This window comes from Pleurodeles waltl, chromosome 2_2, assembly GCF_031143425.1.
Source record: "Pleurodeles waltl isolate 20211129_DDA chromosome 2_2, aPleWal1.hap1.20221129, whole genome shotgun sequence".
Lineage (NCBI taxonomy): Eukaryota > Metazoa > Chordata > Amphibia > Caudata > Salamandridae > Pleurodeles > Pleurodeles waltl.
The window spans coordinates 296,436,529-296,464,425 of NC_090439.1; the positions used below are offsets into that span (position 1 = coordinate 296,436,529).

Genomic DNA, 27,897 nt, shown 5'->3' on the forward strand with positions numbered 1-27,897 from the left:
GGGGTCGGTCACTGACATCCGACCCACGCATTCTCTACACAGCTTGAAACCGGACTTCTTCGGAGGCGACATTGTAACCACCAAAAATCGTTACAGTTAACAACGAGCCAGGAAGAAAAACCATTGGCGTCGAAGGCACGGAAAAAAGGAAAACTGATGTCAGTACGCCGACAAGGACCTATTATTGGCACGTTGTTGTCAGACGGAGTCACGTGGAGCCATGCCATTATGACGTCCTCGTCGACGTAGACAGCTAGGAAGAAGACTTTCCGTCGGATGCTGGCGCAAGGATCCAATTCATAAAGGTGAGGAATCCACAGGTAGTTGTATCCATCAGAAATATATTTTAATTTATTTTAGAACCACAAGATTCAACTCAGGTTACTCACGTTATCGCAGTCGCCTGGGAGTCCCCTCTGCGGTATTTGTTTTCTGGAGCTTGAGGTGGGGGCATTGGATGCAGAGTGAGAAGTCTCACGCTTCCGGCGGGAAGGGAGAGTTCTTTCAAAACTTGCAAAAATGTTGCAGTGTCCTCAGAGGTCGCTGTTCCCCAACAGATGCGTCGCTGTGCAGTTTGAGTCTGGGGACAGGCCGGTAGGGCTGGAGCCAAGTCAGTTGGTGTTTCCGTCATCTCTGCGGGGCTTTCAGGTCAGCAGAACTTATTTGTGCAGGTTGCAGGAATCTGATTTCCTGGGTTCAGGTTCGCCCCTAAATACTCAATTTAGGGGTGTGTTTAGGTCTTGGGGCAGTAGCCAATGGCTACTGCCCTTGCGGGTGGCTACACCCTCTTGGTGCCTCCACCCTGAGGTGATGGGGGCACATCCATATTGCTTTTGGGGGCATCTTCCAATCTCAAGATGGAGGAATTATAAAAGTTAAGAGTCACCTCAGGGCACCTTAGGGGCTGTCCTGACTGGTGGGTGGCTCCTCCTGGTTTCCCTCATCATCTCCTCCAACAACCTTGCTGCCTAAAGTTGGGGGGGGGGGGGGGGAGTGCATCTCACTAGCTGGGATGCCCTGGGGTGTTGTAACAAAAGGCATGAGCCTTTGAGGCTCCCCGCCAGGTGTTACAGTTCCTGCAGGGGGAGGTGAGAAGCATATCCACCCAGTACAGTCTTTGTTCCTGGCCACAGATTGACAAAGGTACTCTCACCATGTTGCCAGAAACTCGTCTGGTTGTGTCAGACTGGCAGAAACTGGTCAGCCTAGCACTAGGAGTCAGACTGGTATTCCGGGTCCCTCTCTAAGATGCCCTCTGGGTGTATTTTAAAACAAATACCACACTGGCATCAGTGTGCATTTATTGTGCTGAGAAGTTGGATACCAAACTTCTCATATTTCAGTTTAGCCATTATGGAACTGTGGAGTTTGTGCTTGTTAAACCCCCAGACCTTATACTCTTATGGCTAACCTGCAATTACAATGTCCAAGGTTTTGCTAAGACACCGTAGGGGCATAGTGCTCATGCCGCTATTCCCTCACCTGTGGCATAGTACACCCTGCCTTAGGGCTGTAAGGCCTGCTAGAGGGGTGACTTATCTATGCCATAGGCAGTGTGAGGTTGGCATGGCACCCGGAGGGGAGTGCCATGTCGACTTATTCATTTTCTCCCAACCAGCACACACAAGCTGGCAAGCAGTGTGTCTGTACTGAGTGAGGGGTCTCCAGGGTGTCATACGGCATGCTGCAGCCCTTAGAGACCTTCCTTGGCAACAGGCCCTTGGTACCAGGTGTACCATTTACAATGGACATATCTGTGTGCCAGGGCCGTGCCAATTGTGGGTACCGGTTAGGGAAAGAACACCAGGCAGATCTTATCCTCCAAACCCACCCTTGCTGCCATCCACAGAATCAGGAAGAGCACATCTGAAGGCAGATGCTTTTCTTACCTTGTAGCCCAGTCAAACACGCTTCCACTCAAACTCAGACATGCAGACTCACTGAACCAGCTCACAAAGGATCTAAAGACATGGATCGCAGAGTGTGCAGCACGTCCGCAACAGCTATTTGAGCCTCCATGGGTGATAAGCCGCCCTTTAAAAGCGTCTGATTGCTCAATTGACTGATGTGTGCAAAAATACCTTTATTAGGAATGAAAAACTTGCCTAACAATAGCTTTACAAGTATGTCTCAATAAAAACATTAAAGAACATAATTGTTTTACCTAGAAGTTATTTTGAAAGATTAGCAACACATAACTCACCCACTGTTCAATATCAGTCATGTTTGGCCACTAGAAATGGCTGCCAATACTCTTTTTTAGTTTTGTTAGTTCCAGAGTGACCTCCAATTAGTGAAGAATGTAACTTATTAAAAATGTGTTTTGCCAATTCTTCACCAACGATAACTTGTGCCTTCTTCCCCTTTCCTACAAAGAACACCTTTTCACCTAATTTGCCAAAAAACATGAGAACGTTTAAAGGACGATTTCTATTTACTGCAGATGTTGCACGAGAGATACATTAAAAGCACGTAATATATATATATATATACACACATACATACACACACACGCTAAAAGTCATTTAAAAAAATAAAATATAATGAAATGAATCAGACTAAACAATATTTGTTAACACATAAGTAGGTAGATCAATATAATTGAAAGGATCACCAATTCATGAAGCTTCATTCAAACAAGTACAGTAAATTGTATGAATGTATAACAATTTTCTAATTCCAAAGTAATTTGAAAAATAACTTACCATCAATGGTGATTTTTTTGGAAAGTCTCCGTAATCCATGCTTCATTATTTTACTGAAATCATCAGGGTACACATTACTGCGTATATAAAATTCAGAATCTGGTTGTACTTTGTAGCATCCATTGTTCTTTACAATAACAAAATAAATATAAACTGAAGAAAATCTAAACATCGTAATAGTAAAAAAATAAAATCACATGGATGAATATACGTTAACAAAGGTAAATAATGTGTTCCTCTGATTGACAATTTGCACCCACACATTTGTTTTTTGAGAATGGATACCATAAGAATATCTCTCCACAGTAGCTGCCTCCGCTCTGGTGGGAGGAGCACATAAGCCATCATAAGTCTGCTTCTTCGCCAAGGCATTGCACCTTTTAATGGGAAGAAAAAGATAGTTGGAGATGGTCCTCTTCTCTCAGCTTGCCTAATTTTCACAGCAATTAAGCCAATAAAAAGCTGATCATCCATTTAGCGTTGTTTAGTACAATGAAGGACCGCTGTGGGTCAAATATATGTAAGAATGAGGAGGTAGAGAAAAAGTCGTCAGGACAATATTTAGACCAACGTGAGAGAGTGAACACTTTTGGAAAAAGAGAACCAGCTTGCCTCAATAGATGGTAGTTAAAATGTGTGGCTACAGAGAGGGTTAGATGCTCATTAACCCTTATGTAAGAAGTAATTACGGGAAAAAAAGAATATTGTATCGTCAACAAACCTATAGGTCCTCATTACAACCCTGGCGGTCGGTGTTAAAGCGGCGGTAAAACAGCCAACAGGCCGGCGGTAAAAAAAATGTAATCACAACCGTGGCGGAAACCGCCAACATAGACAGCCACTTTAACACTCCAACCGCCACGGGGGTACAAACAAACAGCATGGTGGTCACCACCAACAGACAGACGGAAGACAATGTACCGCCCACAGTATCATGAGAGGCCAATCCGCCACCTTTTCAGGGGCGGATTCAACGCGAACAAAAACACGGCGGAAAAAGAACTTGGAAGGAAAAATGCTCACCTCTACACACCATACGAGGAACCAGGATGCCATGGAGCCGGAACTCCATATTCTACCAGCCATTGTCTTCCTGCTCCTCTACCAGGAGCACGAACGCCAGTGGCGAAGACCACAGTGAGTACTGCACCTACGACACAGGGGAGGGGGGAGGGAAAAGAGTGACACACACACGCAACACCCCCACCCTCACCAACTACAACACACACACACACATAAATACATGTTGATACATTACAGTTACACCCCCCAAGGCCCCCGGAAGAATGCAAGGACAATGGAAATGATTGTAACGATTCTGATCAATAAAAATCCAGTACTCATAAATATATATACACACTATTAACAAATATATACACCAAGAATTAAAGTCCATGTGCTGCACATACATAGTCCGTGGACCACTGGGCCCAAAATGCATGGGCGAGGCCCACACAAGATATCCAATCAAAACTGAGCGAACACTGCAGGGGCATCAGATCGAAATACAACAGGCACCTCAGGGGGAAGGGAAGGGGGGGCACCTCAGCCGGATGAGTGCACAGGGCTCCATGCCCATTGATGTATCCTGGGGAGTGCAACGTCACAGTCTCACAAGTCTTTTCAGTGGGTGGTTTGCCCACTGCTGCATCCTGGGGAGTGGAAAGCCACAGTCTCACAAGTGAATAATAGTCTGCAATGGTTCTGGAGGGGGGGTTTGTGCCCAGAGTGCTTCATTCTGCCAAGGACTGAGGTAGTGGATGCTTTTCTCCACTGGTTCTGGAGGGGGCTTTGTGCCCAGCGTGCTTCATCCTGCCAAGGACTGAGGTAGTGGATGTGAATATCCACTGGTTCTGGAGGGGGCTTGGTGCCCAGAGTGCTTCATCCTGCCAAGGACAGAGGTAGTGGATGTGAATCTCCACTCACGGTGGGCCATGGAAGCTGTCCAGGCCCTGAAACTGACCAACTGACCACCAGCTTCGTACGACTGACCACGGAGGATGGCAGCCATATCTGCGGTGGTGCCACTGGCATATGTGGCGTGTCCACTGGCGGTGATTGTGGCAGCCTCAGTAGCGGCGGTGCTTGCGGCGCTCATTGGCCTGCAGTGCTGGTGGGTGGCTCAGTGAGCGTGCTGGTGGCGGCGGTGTCCTGGGACGCGGTGCTGGTGGCGGCGGTGTCCTGGGATGCGGTGCTGGTGGCGGCGGTGTCCTGGGATGCGGTGCTGGTGGCGGCGGTGTCCTGGGAAGCAGTGCTGGTGGCGGCGGTGTCCTGGGAAGCGGTCTTGTCCGCCGTGCAGGTTGGCGGCGACTTCCCTTTCTTTATGTGCCCCTTCCCCACCTTGGATGGTGGCGCAGCTGTCTTCACACAACCAACTGTAGTCCTGGGAGAGCCCTTTGTGGCAGGTGTTTTGCCCTTCTCCCTCCAGGCTGTGGCCAACTTCTTATGTTTCTGAGGTGGGGGGGACTGTCTGTGGTCTGGCTCCTTGGCACACTGGCTGCCCTGCTGCTTGGCGCACTCCAGAAGCCGGTTACTGCTGGCACCACTGTTCCCGTTGATGTGGTGGCTGAGGTGCTGGGTTGTGACCTGACAAGCCGTGCCATAGGGGACAGAAGGGGTGGGGGAGGTGAGAGGGAAGAGGTCAAGGGTTGACAGGAAAAGTTTTAGACACACTGGGAAGGGTAGATGGAGGGGGTTTGGGAGTGGAGGAAGAGGTAGTGGTTGCAGGAGGTGTACATCTGCTGAATTTGGCTGAAGGTGCATGGGCTGGAGGCTGTTGTGAGGTGGGTGCCTGCGTTTGTGTACTTTGGGAGGAGGGCTCACAGACACACTGGGAGAGGAAACTGGGGATGTGTGACTGGTAGTGGTGTGGTGAGTGCACATGAGCGGTGTGTGGTGATGGACGTAGTGGCTGAAGATGTAGTGCATGCAGGTGTGAGTGGAGACGTGACCGGGAGGGATGAGGGAGACGAGGAGGAGGGGGACACAGTGGATGTTGGTATGTCTGCATGGGTATGATGCTTGTGTGAGTGCCTGTGGGATGTGTGGTGCTTATGTTCGCCAGAGCTACCCTTGTGTGTTGAGGTGTGTGCATGCTGGTCTGATGGTGTGCTTGGGATAGGCTGAGGTACAGGGGATTAGGTCTGGGTGGAGGAAGTTGGAGGGGGGAGGCTGGACACAGGGACAATGGCTGCCATCAGTGCTGAGGCCAGCGTATGAAAAGCTGACTGTTGGGCTGCCTGACCAGAATGAATGCCCTCCAGGTATGCATTTGTCTGTTGCAACTGCCTCTCTACAACCTGGATAGCATCCAGAATGGTAGACTGCCCAACAGTGAGGGATCTGAGGAGGTCAATGGCCTCCTCACTGAGGGCAGCAGGGCTGACAGGGGCAGGGGCTGAGGTGCTGCTGTGAGGGCGGTGCTGGTGGGGTGGGGATGCGGGGTTGGCGGCTGTACCTGTAGATGCAGGGGGCACAGAGGGGCCCGCCACTGCAAGGGAGCTCCCATCAGAGGAGTCCGAGTCGCTGGTCTCAGCTCCTGTCCCCGCCGTGGAACTCCCCTCGCCTGCCGTCCCACTGGTGCCTTCAGACTCCGCTGTTTTGCCCTCCAGGGCCATGTGGGATGCAGCTCCCTCCTGCTCCGGTGCCACTGCTCCTCTGCCTGATGATGCTAATGCACACAAGAACAGGTAGACCACAAAAAGGTGGGGAAGACAGAAGAAAGACATGTTCAGTGCATGCAATACCGCTACAGTTGGCGGACACTACAGACACAGCAGCCCTCTGCACTACGCCATGCACTTAGAGTTCCCTAATTAATCATAGGGACATGGGGTACAAGGCCTATGCCCGACTGCTGCACACATGAGTCACAGGAGACTGACTAGGTGTAGATGGCTCTTAACACTGGTGGGGTGCCACATAGCCTGCCTTACGGAGGGAACATGCCTACAAAACTCGTCCTGGCCAAGGGGTACCCATAGCCCACCGCCCCAACCAGACACCTCCAATGTGCGCTGAATCAGCTGAATGAGAGTGTACTCACCCCCTTGTGGCTGCTGTGATGCTCTCAAGCGCCCATCCAACTCCGGGTACGCAACCGCCAGGATCTGGAACATCAGGGGTGTGACGGTGCGAATGGCACCCCTCCTCACCCCCCCCCCCCCACCTTGGGAGGCCATCCCCAGCGGGGCCTCCGCTGTCTTCTTGCTCAAGCGCCGAATGTCCTCCCATCTTTTCCGGCAGTGGGTGCTACGTCTGTGGTGGACACCCAGGGTCCTGACTTCCTTGGCGATGGCACGCCAAATATCCTTCTTCTGGTGGGTGCTGACCTACAGGAATAGGACAGGGGAAAAGGAGAAGATATAACCGTCCGCACCGTCACAGTCATTGGCCCGCATTCCTACCCTTGCCATGACACACATACACTCACCGTCGTTTCATGCACGCCTAATTCTCCCCTTCCATCTTCCATCCACATAGGCATTGCCCATACAGCATAATCACAGTGTACTTACCTGTTTGTCTGGAGGAACGTAGAGCAGCGTGTGAGGGGGGAGGGGGGGTGAAGGCAGGGGCCCTTTCCCCAGACACATGAGCTATTGTCTCTTCCAGACTGAGGTCACAGCAGCACTTGCAGTGTAGGTCATCTCCTGTTGAACATCAGGTATCAAGTGAGTGAAGAGATAGAAAATGGCGGTCACGTCCGCTGGGGTGTGTACCGTCACCGCCAGCGTACATCGTCATTGGCTCTTGGGACCCATAGGGCCCAATGTTAACCAATGAAGGATTGCGCCGCGGTCTTCGACCGCCTACTGCGGCAGTGTACAACGCCAGCGCAGTTACCTCATATCCCATTGTCCCACCTTACAGGTCAGGCAGCCGCCATTTCAGGGGGCCACATGGCATTATGTTTAAATGCGTCACACATACCTAGGCCTTGCATACACACTAAGACAGGCACATATCGGATTGAAAAATATGTGCAATAAAGTTGTGTTTTCGTACATCAGTGTTGGCTGACCCTCTGCTCGCTGTTCTCCTCCACAGAGTACGTCCGCTGGGGTAGGTGAGGAGATGGCGGCATCCTCCGGTGTACAGACCGCTGGTGGACCTGTTGACAATGGAAGAGCGACATGTAATTGTCACCTACAGACTGGACCGTGCCACAATCCATGAACTGTGTGCCCAGTTGGAGCCAGACCTGATGTCAGCTATCCGCCATCCCACAGGTATCCCCCCCTATAGTGCTGGTGCTGTCAGTACTCCATTTCCTGGCAAGTGGGTCTTTTCAGACGACAGTGGCCATAGCCTCTGGGATGTCCCAGCCTATGTTCTCCAACGTGTTGTCCAGAGTGTTGTCTGCCCTGCTGAAACACATGCACAGCTACATCGTGCTCCCTCAGATGGAGGATTTGCCTACAGTGAAAGGTGACTTCTATGCCCTGGGACATATCCCCAACATCATAGGTGCCATTGATGGGACACATGTGGCCTTAGCCCCCCCCGCAGGAGTGAACAGGTGTACAGAAACCGGAAGAGCTACCATTCAATGAATGTGCAGATGGTGTGTTTGGCCGACCAGTACATCTCCCATGTGAATGCCAAGTTTCCTGGATCAGTGCATGACGCTTACATTCTGAGGAATAGCAGCATCCCTTATGTGATGGGGCAACTCCAGAGGCACTGTGTGTGGCTATTAGGTGAGGACATGGACCCTATACAGTGTGACTAGGTGTCTGGGAATGGGGTTGCCCCTAAGGGTAAGTGTGTGTCTAACAGTTGTAACAACATTTGCAGATGACTCTGGCTACCCCAACATGTCATGGATACTGACCCCAGTGAGGAATCCTAGGACAAGGGCAGAGGACCGCTACAATGAGGCACATGGGCGAACTAGGAGGGTTATAGAGGACCTTCGGCCTACTGAAGGCCAGGTTTAGGTGCCTACATGACGGGTGTTTCCCTATTCTACGCACCAAAGAAGGTGTGCCGGATCATCGTGGCCTGCTGTATGCTGCACAACTTGGCTTTGCGACGACAGCTGCCTTTTCTGCATGAGGATGGTCCTGAAGGAGGTCTTGTGGCAGCTGTGGAGCCTGTGGATAGTGAAGACGAGGAAGAAGAAGAACAGGAAATCGACAACAGAAACAAGGTGATTCATCAATACTTCCAGTGAAACACAGGTAAGACGACATCACTGCCTGCTACATCTGATACACTTTTTCTACCTCTCATCTGTCTGTCACTTTCACCCAGTGTATGGACCCTGATTTGTCACTTTCCCTTTCGATTTCACAGATGTGGGTCCCACTGTGTGACCTCTGCTATGTTTCCTCATGGACTAGAGCTGCGTGACATAGGTATGCTGACAATACAATGGATATTGCTATTTTCCTCAGTTATTGCAAATACACATTTGCGAAAGCACAGACTGACTCCAGATTGTTTTGTGATTTAAGTGTGTTTATTTAAGTGCTAAATAGTGGAGGGGGTTGTAAAATGGTCAGGGGTGATGGTGGAGGAATGTCCATGGCAGAGTCCAGTCTATTTGTTTCACAGGTGCATTGTCCAAAGGGGCATAGGAAGTGGAGCTGGGGCAGTTGGTGGATGGACAGTGTGACAAAGTGGGACAGAAGGATGACAATCAGGGTGGTCTCATTTCTTGACGGGGGTCTTGGCATCGTGCTCTGTCTTTGTCCTAGATCTCAGGGACCGCTTGCGGGGTGGTTCTCCATCTGCAGGGGGTGGGGTGCTGGTGTCGAGGTCCTGTGGCGGTGCCTCCTGTCTACTAGCGCCGGCGGTGGGCAGTTCATCGTCCAGGCTAGTGTCAGGGGCCCCTTGTTGTGCCACAGTGTCCCTCCTGGTGTTCACGAGTTCCTTCAGCACCCCTATAATGGTGCCCAGGGTGGTATTGATGGATCCGAGTTCCTCCCTGAACCCCAAATACTGTTCCTCCTGCAGCCGCTGGATCTCCTGAAACATGGACAGTACTGTTGCCATCGTCTCCTGGGAATAGTGGTAGGCTCACATGATGTTGGAGGACCTCATGGAGAGTCGGTTCCCTAGGCCTGTCCTCCCCCTGTCGCCCAGCAGCCCTCCCAGTTCCCCTGTGTTCCTGGGCCTCTGTCCCCTGAACCGTGTGTCCACTGCCAATGCCCCCAGGTCCCTGCTGTTCTTGGGGTGGTGGCTTAGCCTGAGTTCCCTGTAGTGGTGGACACACTGCTGCTTGACGTGTCATGGGGACAGAGGTATAGGTCCGGTGGGTGCTCGTGTTTCCAGAGGGGGAGGCTCTGTTGTGGCTTCTGCCAGTGTGAGGGGAACCGACTGTCCTGAGGTCCCAGATGGGCCGGGCTGGTCATCTAGATCCAGCTGGACAGAGCTGCTGTCATCAATGTGGGCCTCTTCTGTGGGTGGAGTGGACATGTCTGGAACATCTTGTCCGGTGACGTTGGTTAGGGGTCCTGCAGGGGGTTTAAAGGCATAGTTTATCTGTGTGTTCCATGGTGTGCAATGGGTGGGTGACCCTGTACCCCAGTGGTTGCATTCCTGTGTAGGAGCTTGCATGCTTGATGTTTAGGTGTCTGTGTGGGTATGTGCAGTGGACATGCATTTATGATGGGTACCCATGCTTTGTTGTTGCATGCAGGGCCTGGTGTTGGGATGTGTGGTTTGTGATAGTGGGACATCTGTGAGGAGTTGGAGTGATGGGGGGGTGAGTGTGAGGGTATGTGATTGCATGCAAGTAGGGTGGGGGATGAAGTAGTGAAAGCTTTGACTTACCAATTCCTCCAGCTACTCCTGTGAGGCCCTCAGGATGCAGTATAGCCAAGACCTGCTCCCCCCATGTTAGTTGTGGGGGAGGAGGTGGGGGTCCGGCAGTCCTCTGAACCGCGATGTGGTGTCTTGAGACCACGGAACACACCTTCCCCCGTGGGCCATTCCACCTCTTACTGATGTTATCCCGTGTTCTTGGGTGCTGTCCCACTGCGCTGACCCTGTCCACGATTCTGCGCAATAGCTCCATCTTCCTAGCTATGGTGGTGTGCTGCACTTGTGATCCGAATAGCTGTGGCTCTACCCGGATGATTTCATCCACCACGACCCTGAGCTCCTCCTCAGAAAACCTGGGGTGTCTTTGCGGTGAACATGGGGTGGTGTGGGTGATGTCTGAGGTGATGTTTAGGGGTGTGTGGTGTTTTGTGCGTGGATGTGTGTGTGATGGTGTTTTGTGCCTCTGTATGGTGTTGTCATCTTTGCTTTTCTGTCTCTTTGGCCTTCGTCAATATTTTAGGTAGTAAGGGTTTGTGGGTGATGTGGGAGTGGTATGTGTATAAGGTGCGTGTATTTGGAATTGTCCAATCTGGTTGTGTTTTGTAAGAGTGTATTTTGAGCGCGGCGGTGTGTTATCGCAAGTTTATCACTGACATTTGGTGTTACCGCCAATGTTGTAATGAGGGCCATAGTGATTAGGCTCAAATGGAGTTCACGAGAAAATCTCCAAAAACAAATGTAAGATTTCAGTGTGCTCTAAAAAAAACATGTTTAGGCTGCTAGTGAAACAAGCTGCTTGAAACACTATCGACAGCTGGTGACTAACATGGAAGATCGGTCAGGCACCCGCAAACAGGCTGGAAACACTGAAAGATAACCTTTGTTTGTGCTCAAAGAGGACGATAGTCCCACGCCAATGAGCTGACACCACCATCATCAGTTTTGTGAAGACACGAAAGAGGATCACAGTAAACTTAAAAAGCTACTTGCTCACTTTGAAACACAGTTAACATGTGTGAAAAATTCAGGATGCGGGTGTGTGAATAAGCATTGTGAAGGTCCAACACTACTATAAAGTATCCTGTTTGAGCACTGACAACACCTCAGCCAGGGTGTGCATTTAGAAATTGTCTTTGTGGAGGTAGCTGTTGACTGACCACAAAAAAAAAAAAAAAAAAAAGGACCTTTTAGTTTTTTTTGTGCACAAAGAAATGAAAAAGAAAAAGAACCACAACCTATCTCTGGAGGTAGGACAACCTACTCTGCGCTTGTGCAGAAGAGAGATGGAAACACTCGCTGGAGCAAGGAAGATTAGCTCTCCATCAGACACTAAATGAACATAGCAACAGGTCATGAGCTTCGCAGGTTTCTAAACGTAGATGACCACTGCTGTTGCTTTTGCCATCTCCATTCCTCCCAAGGACTCCCTCCCATTTCTGTTAGTCAGCATAAACCTTGGCCCTGAAAAAATAAAAAATACCAAGCCAAAGGCACTTTACCGTCAAGTCTATGAAGATCCACATCCAGAGCCGATCCCAAATAGCCTGCTCTTCCTTGCCAGCACCAAATGTTGCGGCGTTAGTCACACAAGCGCAGAACATTTTGATAGCTGCCTGTGGATCTTCCATGGTGTGTACAAGCTTGAACTTTCTGGTGCAGAGCCTGTGAGTGTCTAAAACTGAAAAACTTTATAACAGAGGGCACAAAAACGCATAGACCTCAGGCAGATTATGTTGTGACTTTAAAGACTCATATTGACTAGCAGGCTGTATGTCACCACACTAGACTGAGGAATAATAGTAGGTAAGAGACAAAGAGCCCACACAAACAGTTGTAGACTACAGTTCTAAGAAAGAATATTATTTTTCCACACTATGTTCTATCTTGCGTGTGATGTTTAATTGAAAGACAAGTATTAAATGGAACATTTGTTGTACACACACGGGCAGTAAATATGAACACACACTCAATGCTTAACCCCAGACCAATAGGTTTTTTTATATAGAAAAATATTCTTCTCTTAATTTATTTTAGATCCACAAGATTCTGAATTCAAGTAAGTACATAAATTGTAAGGTACTTGGCATAAGCAAATATAGAACTTGGAATGAAAACAGTAAGGTACACAGTTCTGGCAAATATGCAAATAACCTATTTTAAAAGAGGACACTGCAAAATTCAACAGTTCCTGTAGGAGGTAAGTAGAAGTTAATTTAGCAGGTAAGTAAAGCACTTACAAGTTCGGTCTCCAGGGCATAGACTGGCGACTGTTCGGGGTTCAAGTCAACCACAAACACCCAGCAACACAGGGCCGGTCAAGTGCAGAGGTCAAAGTAGCATAGGCGCTTATGGAAAAAAGGGGTGCTCCGATTCCACTCTGCTAGCAGGTAACTACCTGCGTCCTCTGGGAGCAGACCCGGGGAGTTTTGTAGAGCACTGGGTTGGGGGGTGTCCCAAACAGGCACACAGGGCCAGCCAGGTGCAGTGTGCAAAGTAGGTGTCAGGTTTTGAATAGAAATCAATGGAGGGAATCAGGGGTCACTCTGGTGATGCAGGCAGGGCATGGGGTTCTTCTTGGGCCAGCCACCGACTGGGCTAGGATGAGGGACGCCTGCTGGTCACTCCTGGATCGGTAGTTGGTTCCTCTCGGGCCTGGGGGCTGCAGGGGCAGTGCTTCTTCCAGGCGTTGGGGTCTCTGTTACCAGGAAGTTGCGGTGAGGGGGAGCCTCTGGATTCTCTCTGCAGGCTTCACCGTGGGGATGCAGGGAGATTGTCTCAGGGTGGCCACGTCGTTGGAGTCACCTGGGGGTCCACGCTGCAGTGTTGGTTTCTCTGGACACAAGCTGGGGGCGTTGGTGCAGAGTGGTGGGGACTCACGCTTCAGGAGTGAGGTGGGTGTCCCTTTAAAGATGGTTTCTTCCTTGTTGTTTGACAGAGCCCATATCCACTAGAGTTTTTTGGTCCTTTGGGTTGAAGGGCAGTCCCCCCGAGTCGGCAGAGGTCGCTGGTCCCGCAGGATGCGTCGCTGTTGCAGGTTCTTTGAGTCTGGACACAGGCAGGTAGGGCTGGGGCCAAGTCAGTTGTTGTCTCCATCTTCTCCCCGGGTGTTTTGAGGTTAGCAGTCCTTTAGGTTTTCAGGAAATCTGAAATCCTGGGTTCAAGGTCGCCCATAAATACTGAGTGTAGGAGGGTGTTAGGGCTGGAGGGCAGTAGACAATGGCTACTGACCTTGAGGATGGCTACACCCTCCTTGTGCCTCTCTTTGGGGAGGGGGGCACATCCCTATCCTTATTGGGTAAATCCTCCAAAACAAGATGGAGGATTTTCCAAGGAGGGGGAGAGGGTCACTACAGCTCTGGTCAACTAAGGGGTGGAACTGGCTGAGGGGGTGACACCTCCTTGTTTTTCTCATTATCTCCGCCGGACTTTCCACCCAGAGTTGGGGCTGTGTCCAGGGGGCGGGCATCTCCACTAGCCAGAGTGCCCTGTGGCAGTGTAACACGAAGCCTGAGCCTTTGTGGCTCACTGCTGGGTGTTACAGTTCCTGCAGGGGGAGGTGTGAAGCACCTCCACCCAGTGCAGGCTTGGTTTCTGGCCTCAGAGAGCACAAAGGCTCTCATGCCAGGAGGTCAGAAACTAGTCCCTCTGTGGCAGGCTGGCACAGACCAGTCAGTCTTGCATTGAAGGATTGGGTAAAATACAGGGGGCATTTCTAAGATGCCCCCGGAGTGCATTTTGTAATAAATCCAGCACTGGCATCAGTGTGGGTTTCTTATTTGGAGAACTTTGATATCAAACTTCACAGTGCTCAGTGTAGCTATTATGGAGCTGTGGAGTTCGTTTTGACAAACCCACAGACCATGTTCTTAATATGGACACACTATATTTACAATGTCTAAGAATGGACTTTGACACTGTAGGGGCATATTGCTCATGCAGCTATGCCCTCACCAGTGGAATAAAGCCCTAAGGCAGGGTGCATTAAGGCCTGCTAGAGGGGTGACTTACGTATGCCAAGGCAGTATTTGGTGTGCATGCCATCCTGAAGGGGATGCCATGTCAACTTTGCCTTTTTATCCCCACCAACACACACCAACTGCAATGGCAGTGTGCCTGTGTTAGGTGAGGGATCCCTTAGGTTGGCACAACACATGCTGCAGCCCTTAGGGACCTTCCCTGGTCACAGGGCCCTTGGTACCACTGGTACCTTTTGCCAATCAATCATTAATCAATCATTAAATTTATAAAGCGCGCTATGTACCCGTTAGGGTTTCAAGGCGCCTAGGGGGGGCTACAGCTGCTATCGGTCGAAGAGCCATGTCTTGAGGAGTCTCCTGAAGGTGAGGAGGTCCTGGGTCTGGCGCAGGGAGGTCGGGAGTGAGTTCCAGGTCTTGGCGGCGAGGTAGGAGAAGGATCTGCCGCCAGAGGTCTTGCATTGAATTCGGGGAGCGATGGCAAGGGAGAGGTTGGCAGAGCGGAGTTGGCGGGAGGGGACGTAGAAGTTGAGTCTGTTGTTCAGGTAGGCGGGTCCGGCGTTGTGTAGTGCTTTGTGCGCGTGGGTGAGGAGTTTAAAGGTGATCCTCTTGTCCACGGGGAGCCAGTGGAGGTCCTTCAGGTGGTGGGAGATGTGGCATCGGCGGGGTATGTCGAGGATCAAGCGGGCGGATGCGTTTTGGATTCGTTGGAGTCGTTTGATGTCTTTTGCTGGGATGCCTGTGTAGAGTGTGTTGCCGTAGTCAAGTCTGCTACTGACGAGGGCCTGGGTCACCGTTTTTCTGGTTTCCGTCGGGATCCACTTGTAGATTCTGCAGAGCATGCAGAGGGTGTTGAAGCAGGAGGAGGAGACTGCGTTGACCGGTTTGGACATGGTGAGAGCGGAGTCGAGGATGAAGCCTAGGTTGCGTGCGTGGTTGGCAGGAGTAGGTGGGGGACCCAGTGCGGTGGGCCACCAGGAGTTGTCCCAGGCCGAGGGAGAGCGACCGAGGATGAGGACTTCCGTCTTATCGGAGTTTAATTTCAGGCGGCTGTTTCTCATCCATTCGGCGATGGATTTCAGTACCTCGTGGAGGTTGGCTTTGGCGGTGTGTGGATCTTTAGTAAGGGAGAGGATGAGCTGGGTGTTGGCGTAGGAGAGGATGCTGAGGTTATGCTGACGTGCCAGCTGTGCGAGGGGTGCCATGTATACGTTGAACAGCGTTGGGCTTAGCGCAGAGCCTTGGGGGACGCCGCAGATGAGGTTGGTGGCTTCGGAGCGGAAGGGTGAGAGTCGGACTCTCTGGGTTCTGCCGGAGAGAAAAGAAGAGACCCAGTTGAGGGCTTTGCCTTGGATTCCGGCTTCGTGGAGACGAGTTAGTAGGGTGCGGAGGCAGACTGTATCGAAGGCGGCGGATAGGTCTAGGAGGATGAGGGCTGAAGTTTCGCTGTTGTCCATTTGCTGTCTGATGTTGTCTGCGGCGGCGAGGAGTGCAGTCTCTGTGCTGTGATTGCGTCTAAATCCGGATTGGGAGGGGTCTAGGGTGGAGTTGTCTTCGAGGTAGTGGGTGAGCTATGCGTGGACGATCTTCTTGATGACCTTCGCTGGGAAGGGGAGAAGGGAGATCGGGCGGAGGTTTTTGAGGTCGTTAAGGTCGGCCTTGGGTTTCTTGAGGAGGGCTTGGATATCGGCGTGCTTCCAGCTGTCCGGAAAGGTTGCGGTGTCGAAGGATAGGTTGATGATCTTGCGAAGTTGGGGGGCAATGGTGGAGTCGGCTTTGTTGTAGACGTGGTGTGGGCAGGGGTCTGAGGGGGATCCTGAGTGGATGGAGTTCATGGTCTTTCAGGTTTCGGCGTCATCTACGTGGGGTCCAGGTGGTGAGGCGGTCGGCGTGGGAGGAGTTGTCGGGGTGGGGTCTGGCGGAGGTGTGGTGTTGAGACTGTCGTGGATGGCGGCGATTTTCTGGTAGAAAAAGGTGGAGAGTGCGTCGCAGAGTTTCTGGGATGGTGGGACGTCGTTGACGCTGGCGTTGGAGAGCTCCTTCACGATGCAGAAGAGTTCCTTGCTGTCGTGTGCGTTGTTGTTTAGGCGTTCTGTGAAGTGGGAGCGTTTGGCGAGTCGGATAAGTTGGTGGTGCTTGCGGGTGGCTTCCTTGTGGGTTGCGAGGCTGTCGGGTGTGCGCTCGAGAAGCCATTTTTTCTTGAGTTTCTGGCAGGTGCGTTTGGAGGTGATCAGTTCGTTTGTGAACCAGGCTGCTTTTTTCTTTTCTTGGTTGACGGTGGGCCTCTTGAGTGGTGCGAGGGTGTTGGCGCAGTTGAGGATCCACTGTTGGAGGTTGATGGCGGCGGAGTCCGGGTCGGACGGTGGGTTCTTGGCGAGGGTGCTGGTTAGTTGGTCTTCGGTGACTTTTCCCCAGCGGCGGTGTGCTGGTAGTGGGGTGCGGTGGTGTTCGGTGTTTTTCTTGAATGTGAAGTGGACGCAGTGGTGGTCGCTCCAGTAGAGTTCAGAGGTGTGGCTGAATGAGATGTGGTTGCTTGCAGTGAAGAGTGGGTCTAGGGTGTGACCGGCGATGTGGGTGGGTGTGTTGACCAGTTGTCTGAGTCCGAGGTTGGTGGTAAGTGATGCGGTGTTGGCGTCGTTGTTGTTCTCCAGGTGGAAGTTGAGATCTCCCAGGAGGATGTAGTCCGTCGAGGCGAGGGCGTAGGTGCTTGCGAGGTCGGAAATGGTGTCACTGAAGGGGGCTCTTGGTCCTGGAGGTCGGTACCAGGGACTTATCCGTGTGCGAGGGGTGTCCCAATTGTGGAAATAATGGTACATTTTAACTGAAAGAACACTGGTGGTGGGGCCTGGTTAGCAGGATCTCAACACACTTCAGTACTCAGTAGAGTCAGCATCAATAGCAGGAAAAAAGTGTTTGGGGTAGGAGGGGGTTGTGGAATGCAAAAAGGAGGCATTTTCCTACAGAGGGTGTGTAAGCTTGTTGAGGAGACAGCGTTAATTTTTTGTGTTATTGATAGAGAAGCCAAGGGTAAAGGTCAGGTTACGCAATTGGTTAATGTGGGCGGGGGCATTAACATGAGTGTGGGGGCCACCAGGAGTCGTTCCAGGCAGAATGGGGTGTAGGCAATCACAAGCATTTCTTGTCTGAGTTCAGCTTGAGGCAGCTGACGTCCATCCAAGGGCAGACTGCTCTCCTCCCATTGGGAAAATGCATCTTGGCTTGAGCAGAGTCGTCCGACATGGAGAGGATCAGTTGGGTGTCATTGTCGTAGGAGACTATCTTTACGTCGTGTTTGATGATCTTAGTGAGCGAGCCATGTAGAGGTTAAAAAGCTTCTGCCAGTGTGTGGATCCTTGGGCCACTCTGCAGCAAGTGTCTAAGTTCTGATGTGAATGGTGGTAGTCTGACCCTCTGTGTTCTTCTGGTGAGGAAGGACCAGATCCAGCTCAGGGCTTTGTCTCAGATGCCGGCGTCGAGCAGCCTGTCACAGAGGCTGAAGTGGGAGACTGTCTAAAATGCAGTAGAGAGGTCTAGAAGGTTGAGTGCGGCAGTACCTACGCTGTGCAGTATGATGCGTATGTTGTTGGTGGTGGCTAAAAGTGCAGTTTCGGTGCTGTGATTGCTTCCAGATCGGAAATGGGAAAGTTTGAGGATACGGTGTCTCTCGAGGAACTCTATGAGTTCCTAGTGGATGGCTTTTTCCGTTACCTTGGCTGGGAAAGTGAGCAGAGACATGGGTCAGTAATTCTTCAGCTCCCTATGATCGGCTTTGGGTTTCTTGAGAAGCGGGCGGATTTTTGCGTGTTTACAGTCTGAGGGGAATGTGGCAGTCTTAAACGATAGGTTGATGGTTCAGCAAAGCTCTGGTGAAATGATGGGAATGACAAGCTTGAGGATGTGATGAGGGCATGGATCGGAGGGTGCTCCCAAGTAGGTGCTCTACAGTAATGGTGGTTCAGCAGTTCATATCTGGTGGGGGAGCAAGGTCCATGGTGCTGAGCGGTGAAGGCGGGCTCTGTATGCGGAAGCCTTTGTAGATGTCCCAGATCTTACAGTGAAAGAAGGTGGGGAAGATCGTTGCGGAGGTCTTGGGAGGGAGGAATGGATGAGGTTTCTGCCCTGCGGTTCGTGAACTCTTTGACAAGGATGAAGAGCTCTTTGATATTGCGAGTGCTGGTGTTGAGGCATGCTTGAAATGCAGCTTTTTGGGTGGCTCGTATGTTATGGTGGTACATTGTGTCAGTATTTTTGTAGGCAGTGCGGTTTGGTGGATTTGCAGAGGCTCCATTTGCATTACAATCGTCTGCAGGCGCGCTAGGATTGATGTAGGTCTTGCGTAAACCACTTGGGAGTTTTGCTATGTAGATTCCATGCCAATTTCCTTAGGGGGGCTACATTGGCTGCACATTCAGAGTCAGCGCTTTAGTTTGCCTGCGGATTCATTGGAGTGGTTGACAGCGTTTGGTGATCTGTGCTTCTGTGACTATACCCCAATGTTTGGGGGTTAGGGAATGTGGTGGCGTGCAGTGTTTGAGTAGGTTAAGTAGATGCACTTGGTCAAGCCAACAGTGTTTGGAGGTGTGGATGAAGGTGAGGTTGTCCCCTGCTGAGAGAATGGCGTAGAGGATGTGAAGGGGTTTGTGGGTAGGGACGATGACTAGTTGTTTGACGCCGAGAATTGTGGGGTCGTACAGGATGTTTGATGTATTGGGGGTCATTGAGGGTATCAAGCTGTAAATCGAGATCACAGAGTGGGATGTAACAGGAGGAAGTGAGTGCTTGGAGAGGCAATGAGGTTGACAATGTCTTGTAAAGACTGGGGTTGAGGTGCAGGTGGCCTGTAGATGAGGGTGCCACGTAGGAAGGTGTTTCGGTTGGTCAGGATGTGGAAATGTAGATGCTCATGCGTTGACAGAATGTGACTAGATGATGAAAGGCGGAGGTTGTTCTAGTAGATTATGGCAATGACACCGCCAGGAAGGTTGGCTCTGTCCTTGTGTATGATTTTGTAGTTGTGCGTAATGGCCGTGGCAATGTCCATGGTAGCTGCAGGGGTGATCCAACTCATAGCGAGATGGTGACGTCCAGAGCTGTTGAGTCGAGGTCTCAGACTTGTAGTGCATGCTTGACGAGGGAGCATGTGTTAAGGAGCAGTGAGGAATCATGGGGTGGTACTTGGGAGTATGCTGGAGCAGGCGCAGCAAGAAAATGATCCATGTTTGTACATGTGGTCAGCTTGGTGGCATGCTGATGATCTTATGGGGTTGAGGGCACGTAGAGTGCTTGCGTTAAACCAGCAGAAGGGGTGAGAACCAGGGTCCCTGGTGCTGGGTGGCGTCCATGCACAAACAGGCTTCCCTGTGGCGCACTAGCGTGGCGGCCGTCGTTAAGGAAGAGAGGTATGGAGGCGGTGGTCCAGCAATAAGGAGGTGGGAGAAACGCTTTGCATGGGGCGGGTGGGGATGCTGGGACACCAGCAGTGCAGGGTAAACACAAGAGGGAGAAAAAGAGAAAAGGACAGAAAAGCAGCAAGTGAAAGGGAAAAAATGGTCCAATTATTATGCCCAGTGGTGCCTCTGAAATGGGGGAGACTTAAAAAAGAGGCTTTGAAAAAAGTGCAAATAGGACAGGAAGTGCAGTGACTAGTTGCAGACTCACTAAGGGGGATTATGCATCCATGTGTGGGAAGAATAGCCAGCCCATTTAGATGTGCCAGCTGCACCATTTCATCCTGCCAAGGGTGGGCCATCAGGATATTTATGATCCAGTCACACCTGAGCTTCCTTGGCGTGTGCCTGTCTGGAGGGAATGCACAAGAGATGATGAGTCACCCACCCAAACATGTAGACATGCCAGTAGGCAGTAAATATTTAAGAAAATAAAACGGCAAATTTATTAATGTGACATTTTCAGCCACACAAATTAATGTTAGACTTGACCATAAGTTGTGATTTTGAATTGCGAGTCCATAGACATCAAAGTCCAAATTTTGTTTTTTTCAATTCGAAATTAGACAGGCTGCTTCAAGGTAACCCTGATGTTAGCTTAAGTGAAAGTTAGGCCTTGCGGTGGTGAAAGACAAGTGTAATAGTTTTTGTATTACCACAACAGGTTAAAATTAAAAATACACGTCCAACTTGCCCCTGCCCTTTGATCTGTCCCAGGCCCACTAAAGGGGTTACATATGTTTTAAAAATAAAGGTTTGAACCTGGAAAGATTTAACTTGACAGATCAAAATGGAAGTTTAGAACTGCACACACAGACTCTGGAATGACAAGCAAGTTATGTTGACGTACTACTTAATTGGGATGCACAATCATTACTGTGGGCGCACTAGTAGCCTTTAATTTACAAATCCAGGGCATAGGTAAGTACAATTTATTAGGGACTCATAAGTAAATGAAATATGCCAACTGTGTTAAGCATACATCACCATATTTTAAGGCAAGAGCGCATGCACTTCAGCACTGGTTAGTAGTGGTAAAGTGCTCAGAGGCCCGACAACAAGAAAAAGTCTGAGAAAGAGAAGGAAGGCCAACATTTGGGGGTGAACCTTAAGAGAAGGACATTTGACAATAAGCAAAAACGCAAAATACATACAGATATTGTATTTGATTCTCATTTTTGAACCACTGTAACAATATGTCCTGCAGAAAAAAATATAAACTGAGCAGATAGGATAGATGCTCGTACAAAATACCAGTAGACTGGACTAACCAATTAACTGAAAGAAGAAATTGACTGCCCATACACAATTAAGTTCAGTTGCTAACTGTATATCAACTATATTAACAGGGGAGCTATACTATATGTGAGTTATACTAAGTATGATGATGTACCTCAACTAACCAGTACCTCACCTACTTATCTCAAATGTCTGTAATACAAATGAAGGTCACTCTTCTTTCCATGAAAGAAACAGAAATGGGGCAGATGTCAGACAATACAAGTTCGTATAGATCCTCTGAAAAATGGCCATTTAATTTTGGAATCCTTGAGAAACACTGCACTGGTCGCCACCATACTCTACACCACTCTACTCTGTACTAATACATTCTGCACCAATACACTCTATTCCACTGTATTCTATGACACTGCTCTGTCCCATGCCACTGTACTCTACGCCAGTGCACTCTAAACAACTGCACTGTATGCCGCTGCCCTTTACTCTGCACCACTGTACTCTATGCCACTGTTCTCTGTGCCACTCCACTGACACTCCAAAACTGCACTCTATCAATCAATCATTAGATTTATAAAGTGCGCTATGTACCCGTTAGGGTTTCGAGGCGCTGGGGAGGGGGCAGCTGCTATCGTTCGAAGAGCCATGTCTTGAGGAGTCTGCTGAAGGTGAGGAGGTCCTGGGTCTGGCGTAGTGAGGTCGGGAGTGAGTTCCAGGTCTTGGCGGCGAGGTAGGAGAAGGATCTGCCGCCAGAGGTCTTGCGCTGGATTCGGGGGACGATGGCGAGGGCAAGGTTGGCAGAGCGGAGTTGGCGTGAGGGAACGTAGAAGTTGAGTCTGGTGTTCAGGTAGGTGGGTCCAGTGTCGTGTAGTGCCTTGTGTGCGTGGGTGAGGAGTTTAAAGGTGATCCTCTTGTCCACGGGGAGCCAGTGGAGGTCCTTCAGGTGGTGGGAGATGTGACATCGGCGGGGTATGTCGAGGATCAGGCGGGCGAATGCGTTCTGGATGCGTTGGAGTCGTTGGATGTCTTTAGTTGGGATGCCTGTGTAGAGTGCGTTGCCGTAGTCGAGTCTGCTACTGACCAGGGCTTGGGTCACCGTCTTTCTGGTTTCTGTTGGAATCCACTTGAAGATTCTGCGGAGCATGCGGAGGGTGTTGAAACAGGAGGAGGAGACTGCGTTGACCTGTTTGGACATGGTGAGAGCAGAGTCGAGGTTTCGTGCGTGGCTGGCTGGGGTGGGTGGGGGGCCCAGGGCGGTGGGCCACCAAGAGTCGTTCCAGGCCGAGGGAGAGCGACCGAGGATGAGGACTTCCGTCTTGTCGGAGTTTAGTTTCAGGCGGCTGTTGCTCATCCACTCGGCGATGGATTTCAGTCCCTCGTGGAGGTTGGCTTTGGCGATGTGAGGATCTTTGGTCAGGGAGAGGACGAGCTAGGTGTCGTCAGCGTAGGAGAGGATGCTGAGGTTGTGCTAACAGGCCAGTTGTGCGAGGGGGGCCATGTAGACATTGAACAGCGTTGGGCTTAGCGAGGAGCCTTGGGGGGACGCCGCAGATGAGGTTGGTGGCTTCCGAGCGGAAGGGTGAGAGTCAGACTCTCTGTGTTCTGCCGGAGAGAAACGAGGAGATCCAGTTGAGGGCTTTGTGGAGGCGATTTAGTAGGGTGCGGTGGCATACCGTGTCGAAGGCAGCGGAGAGGTCTAGGAGGATGAGGGCTGAAGTTTCGCCGTTGTCCATTTGTTGTCTGATGTCATCTGTGGCGGCGAGGAGTGCAGTCTCTGTGCTGTGGTTGCGTCTGAAGCCGGATTGGGAGGGGTATATGATGGAGTTGTCTTCGAGGTAGTGGGTGAGCTGGGCGTTGACGATTTTCTCGATGACCTTCGCTGGGAAGGGGAGGAGGGAGATCGGGTGGAAGTTTTTGAGATCGTGGAGGTCAGCCTTAGGTTTCTTGAGGAGGGGTTGGATTTCTGCGTGCTTCCAGCTGTCCGGGAAGGTAGCGGTGTTGAAGGAAAGGTTGATGATCTTGCGGAGTTGGGGGGCGATGGTGACGTCGGCTTTGTTGAAGACGTGATGTGGGCAGGGGTCAGAGGGAGATCCTGAGTGAATGGAGTTCATGGTCTTAAGGGTTTCAGCGACGTCTACGTGGGTCCAGGTGGTGAGGCGGTCGGCGTGGGAGGAGTTGTTGGGGGTGGGGTCAGGGGGAGGTGAGGTGTTGAAGCTGTCGCGGATGGCTGCGATTTTCTGGTAGAAGAAGGTGGAGAGATTGTCGCAGAGTTTCTGGGATGGTGGGACGTCGTTGACGTTGGGGTTGGAGAGCTCTTTCACGATGCAGAAAAGTTCCTTGCAGTCGTGTGCGTTGTTGTTAAGGCGTTCTGTGAAGTGGGAGCGCTTGGCGAGTCGGATCAGTTGGTGGTGTTCACGGTTGGCTTCCTTGAGGGTTGCAAGGTTGTCAGGTGTGCGCTCGAGGATCCATTTTTTCTTGAGTTTCTGGCATTTGCGTTTGGAGGTGATCAGTTCGTCTGTGAACCAGGCTGTTTTTTTCTTTTCTTGGTTGACGGTGGGCCTCTTGAGTGGTGCTAGGATGTTGGCGCAGTTGAGGATCCATTGTTGGAGGTTGATGGCGGCGGAGTCCGGGTCGGTTGGTGGGTTTTTGGCGAGGGTGCTGGTTAGTTGTTCTTCTATGGTGACTTTTCGCCAGCGGCGGTGAGGCGGTAGTGGGGTGCGGTGGTGTTCGGTGTTTTTCTTGAAGGTGAAATGGACGCAGTGGTGGTCGGTCCAGTAGAGATCAGAGGTGTGGCTGAAAGAGATGTGGTTGCTTGCAGAGAAGAGTGGGTCAAGGGTGTGACCGGCGATGTGGGTGGGTGTGTTGACCAGTTGTCTGAGTTTGGAGAGGCTGGTGGTCAGAGATGCGGTGTTGGCGTCATTGTTGTTCTCCAGGTGGAAATTGAGGTCTCCCAGGAGGATGTAGTCTGTTGAGGCGTGGGTGCTTGCGAGGTCGGAGATGGTGTCGCTGAAGGGGGCTCTTGGTCCTGGAGGACGGTATATGAGGGTTCCTCTGAGGGTAGTGTTGGGGTCCGTGTGGATCTGGAAATGAAGGTGTTTGGCTGTCTTGAGGGTGTCTTCCGTGTGGGTGTGGATCTTGAGGGTGGATTTGTGGGCGATGGCTATCCCTCCACCGATTCCGTTGGTGCGGTCTCTTCTGGTGCTCTTGTAACCGTCAGGGATGGCGATGGCGATGTCTGGGGCCGAGGAGTCGTTCAACCAGGTTTCGGTTAGGAAGACTACGTCTGGGGCGGTGGCGTCGAGCAGGTCCCAGAGCTGGATGGCATGCTTTCGTGCGGAGCGTGTGTTGAGGAGGATGCAGTTCAGGTGGTTGGTGTTGGTTGTTGTAGGCTTCGTTGTTCTGTTGCAGGTGAACTTGCAGGTGCGGCAGGAGAAGGGTCCTTTGGTGTGCTTCGGGGTGGCCTGGAAGCAGGCTGTGGATGGGCCAGGGTTGAGGGCGAGGAGTTCGCTGGCTGAGTAGCGAAGGCTGGGGATGCGGGGGCGTGAGGACCAGGGGGGGTGGCGCTGGGCGCGGACGCGCAGCGCCAGCTATTAAGAAGGGAGGGGGGAGGGAGGAGCAGCTGGGAGGGAGCGGCTAATGGGGGCGTGAGGGGTGCGGGCCGCAGGGAGGCAGCGGCAAGGGTAGATCGGCAAGGGGGAGCGCCCAAGGGGCAAAAAAAAACAGGGGAAAAAGCAAGGCACAAACAGTAAGGATAAGTTCAAAAACAGTCACAAAATACAATCCTGGCACAAATTACAATCGGGGTACAGCAATCAGAAGGGGCACAACGGGGGCAGAAGCGCAAGGAGGCAAGGCGCTGAAAAAAAAAAAAAAAAAAAAAACACTTACAGGACGGCGAAAAGCGGCACATGGGTCAAGTGAAGCTTAAACAGAGCCCACTAGACACCAGGGATGAGGCGCAGGAGGACTCCTGCGGGTGGAGGAGGGCCTCGAACACGCTAGCAGCAGCGTGGGTGGGGGTCAGGGGCACGAGACAGCAGGGTGGTGCTGCGGACGTGGGGGGCGAGCTCTAGACCTAAAGCAGGTCAGAGGTGGCTCACTCGCGACGTGCAGTGCCAGCCATTAAGAAGGGAGGGGGGGGAGGAGCAGCGAATGGGGGCGGGGCCGCAAGGAGGCAGCGGCAAGGGTAGATCGGCAAGGGGGAGCACCCAAGGGGCGAAAAAAACAGGGATAAAAGAAAGGCACAAACAGTTAGGAAAAGTTCAAACACAGTCACAAACTACAATTCTGGCACAAATTACAATCGGGGTACAGCAATCAGAAGGGGCACAACGGGGGCAGAAGCGCAAGGAGGCAAGGTGCTGAAAAAAAGGGAAAAAACACTTACAGGACGGCGAAAAGCGGCACACGGGTCAAGTGAAGCCTAAACAGAGCCCACTAGACACATGGGATGAGGCGCAGGAGGATGCCTGCGGGTGGAGGAGGGCATCGAACACGCTAGCAGCATCGTGGGCAAGGGTCAGGGGCACGAGACAGCAGGGTGGTGCTGCAGACGTGGGGGGCGAACTCTAGACCTAAAGCAGGTCAGAGGTGGCTCACTCGCGACGCGCAGCGCCAGCGATTAAGAAGGGAGGGGGAGGGAGGAGCAGCGAATGGGGGCGGGGCCGCAAGGAGGCAGCGGCAAGGGTAGATCAGCAAGGGGGAGCGCCCAAGGGGCAAAAAAAACAGGGAAAAAAGCAAGGCACAAACAGTAAGGAAAAGTTCAAAAACAGTCACAAAATACAATTCTGGCAAAAATTACAATCAGGGTACAGCAATCAGAAGGGGCACATCGGGGCAGAAGCGCAAGGAGGCAAGGCGCTGAAAAAAAGGAAAAAACACTTACAGGACGGCGAAAAGCGGCACACGGGTCAAGTGAAGCTTAAACAGAGCCCACTAGACACCAGGGATGAGGCGCAGGAGGATGCCTGCGGATGGAGGAGGGCCTCGAACACGCTAGCAGCAGCGGGGGTCAGGGGCACGAGACAGCAGGGTGGTGCTGCGGACGTGGGGGGCGAGCTCGAGACCTAAAGCAGGTCAGAGGTCTACACCACACTATTCTTTACTACTGCACCCTATGCCACTGCACTCTAGGCACTATACTCTGCACTGCACCACTCTACGCCACTGCACTCTGCAACAAGTCTACTCTGCACTCTATGACACTGCACCACTCTGCATTACTGCACTCTCTGCCACTCTATTGTATGCCACTCTATGCTACTCTACCACATGCCACTGCACTCTAAACTACACTGTACACCACTACCTTCTACTCTGCAACATTGCACTCTCCGCCACTGTACAGCAATTTACTCTGTACTACTGCATTCTACGCTACTGCACTCTATGCCACTCTACATCAATCCACTCTACGCAACTGCACTCTACAGCACTATAATCAACTCTGCACTGCACCACTCAACACTACGCCACTGCACTCTCTGCCACACAAGTCTACTCTGCACTCTATGCCACTGCACCACTCTACATTACTGCACTCTGCCACTCTATTGTATGCCACTCTACTTTGTCCCATGCCACTGCACTCTACGCAAATGCACTCTAAACAACTGCACAGTACCTCACTGTACTCTAAATGAACTTCACGCCACTATTCCACTAACTTATAGCCATGCTAAACAGCAGCCACTCTGGTCAAAACACATTGGCAAAGCCAATAACTTGCGTAGACAAGACCTATTGGCTTTGCCAATGCCTGTTAGTACTATGAGGTAGGATGTCCCTGAAAGAACTGTGAATGTGGAAGTCCTTGTTTTAAACATGCAACTGATGCCTCATTGGGGGTAGTAAACGTTATATAAATACAATTACATCATAATATAGGCTGCTACAAAGTGTGCAAATACATCCCAGTTAAAGTTTAAAAAAATTGTTTTTCAAATACAGATTTGATTAATATATAGTTTATACCTAGAACTAACATTATTTATAACAGTCTAATAAAACCACACACTCCACAGCTCACCTTGGAACACCATTACAGTATCTCTGCCATTTATTTAGTGCTCACAAAATGCCTGCAGCGTCCCGAGCTGCTTCTAACGGCCCAATGAGGTGCCCTGACGCAGCTCGGGAACAGGTAACTAGTAGAAGGGCAGTGACACAAAAGAAACTCAGTAAAAGAGGAAAGCCGAGATTATGTAGTAAAAGAGGAAAGCCGAGATTATATATATAGAATATATAATCGGCACGAGTACTGACCTTAGAGAAGGGGTAGCGCCGAACGCGGTACTGTTGCTCCAACCGCAATCCGTTGTGCCCCTGGCAATGCCGACCGTTAAAATGAAAAACGCGCATGCGCGTCATCCTCAATTAAAATTCACACTAAAAATTCAAAGCGCGCATGCGCTCCAGAAGTGCCCGTGGAGGGGAGCAGTCCCAGACGGCGAAATTGACAAATTCGCCGGTGCGCATGCGCACAGTGCATGCGCACATAACACAGCCGACCCGATTCGGACGGGGTGCGGCTAAAGATAGAACACCGGCATCCCATTTTCTGCAGTCGTTGATGCGAGTTACGGTGGAATTCAAATGCGAAGACCTTTGTGATATTTTATGTGCGCGTGCTGAAAGATCATGCAGTTTTTGTCCCGGCTAGGATGTCGATTGTTCATTGGTCAACCAGACTGTAGTATTTTCTATGAAAGCATCACGATCAAAGACTGTGGCTTGTGGGGTGATAGTGTGCTCATGAATGTG

General features: G+C 51.2%; 1 protein-coding gene across 5 annotated transcripts in view; it reads right to left on the reverse strand.

Moving 5' to 3' along the window:
- LOC138282337 (uncharacterized) overlaps positions 1–27,538 on the reverse strand; it is a 63,212-nt gene extending 35,674 nt beyond the window's left edge. For 2 of the 5 annotated variants that reach the window (XM_069219739.1, XM_069219738.1), the window contains exons 1-2: positions 27,400–27,538; positions 2,706–2,832 (exon numbers count right to left, since the gene is read on the reverse strand). In XM_069219739.1, the coding sequence (XP_069075840.1) occupies positions 2,706–2,832; positions 27,400–27,504 (232 nt within the window). In that variant the 5' untranslated portion in view covers positions 27,505–27,538. The remainder of the gene's footprint in view (positions 1–2,705; positions 2,833–27,399) is intronic. The other 3 variants (XR_011200927.1, XR_011200929.1, XR_011200928.1) reach the window with 3 other exon arrangements.
- Between the last annotated feature and the right edge of the window lie 359 nt (positions 27,539–27,897).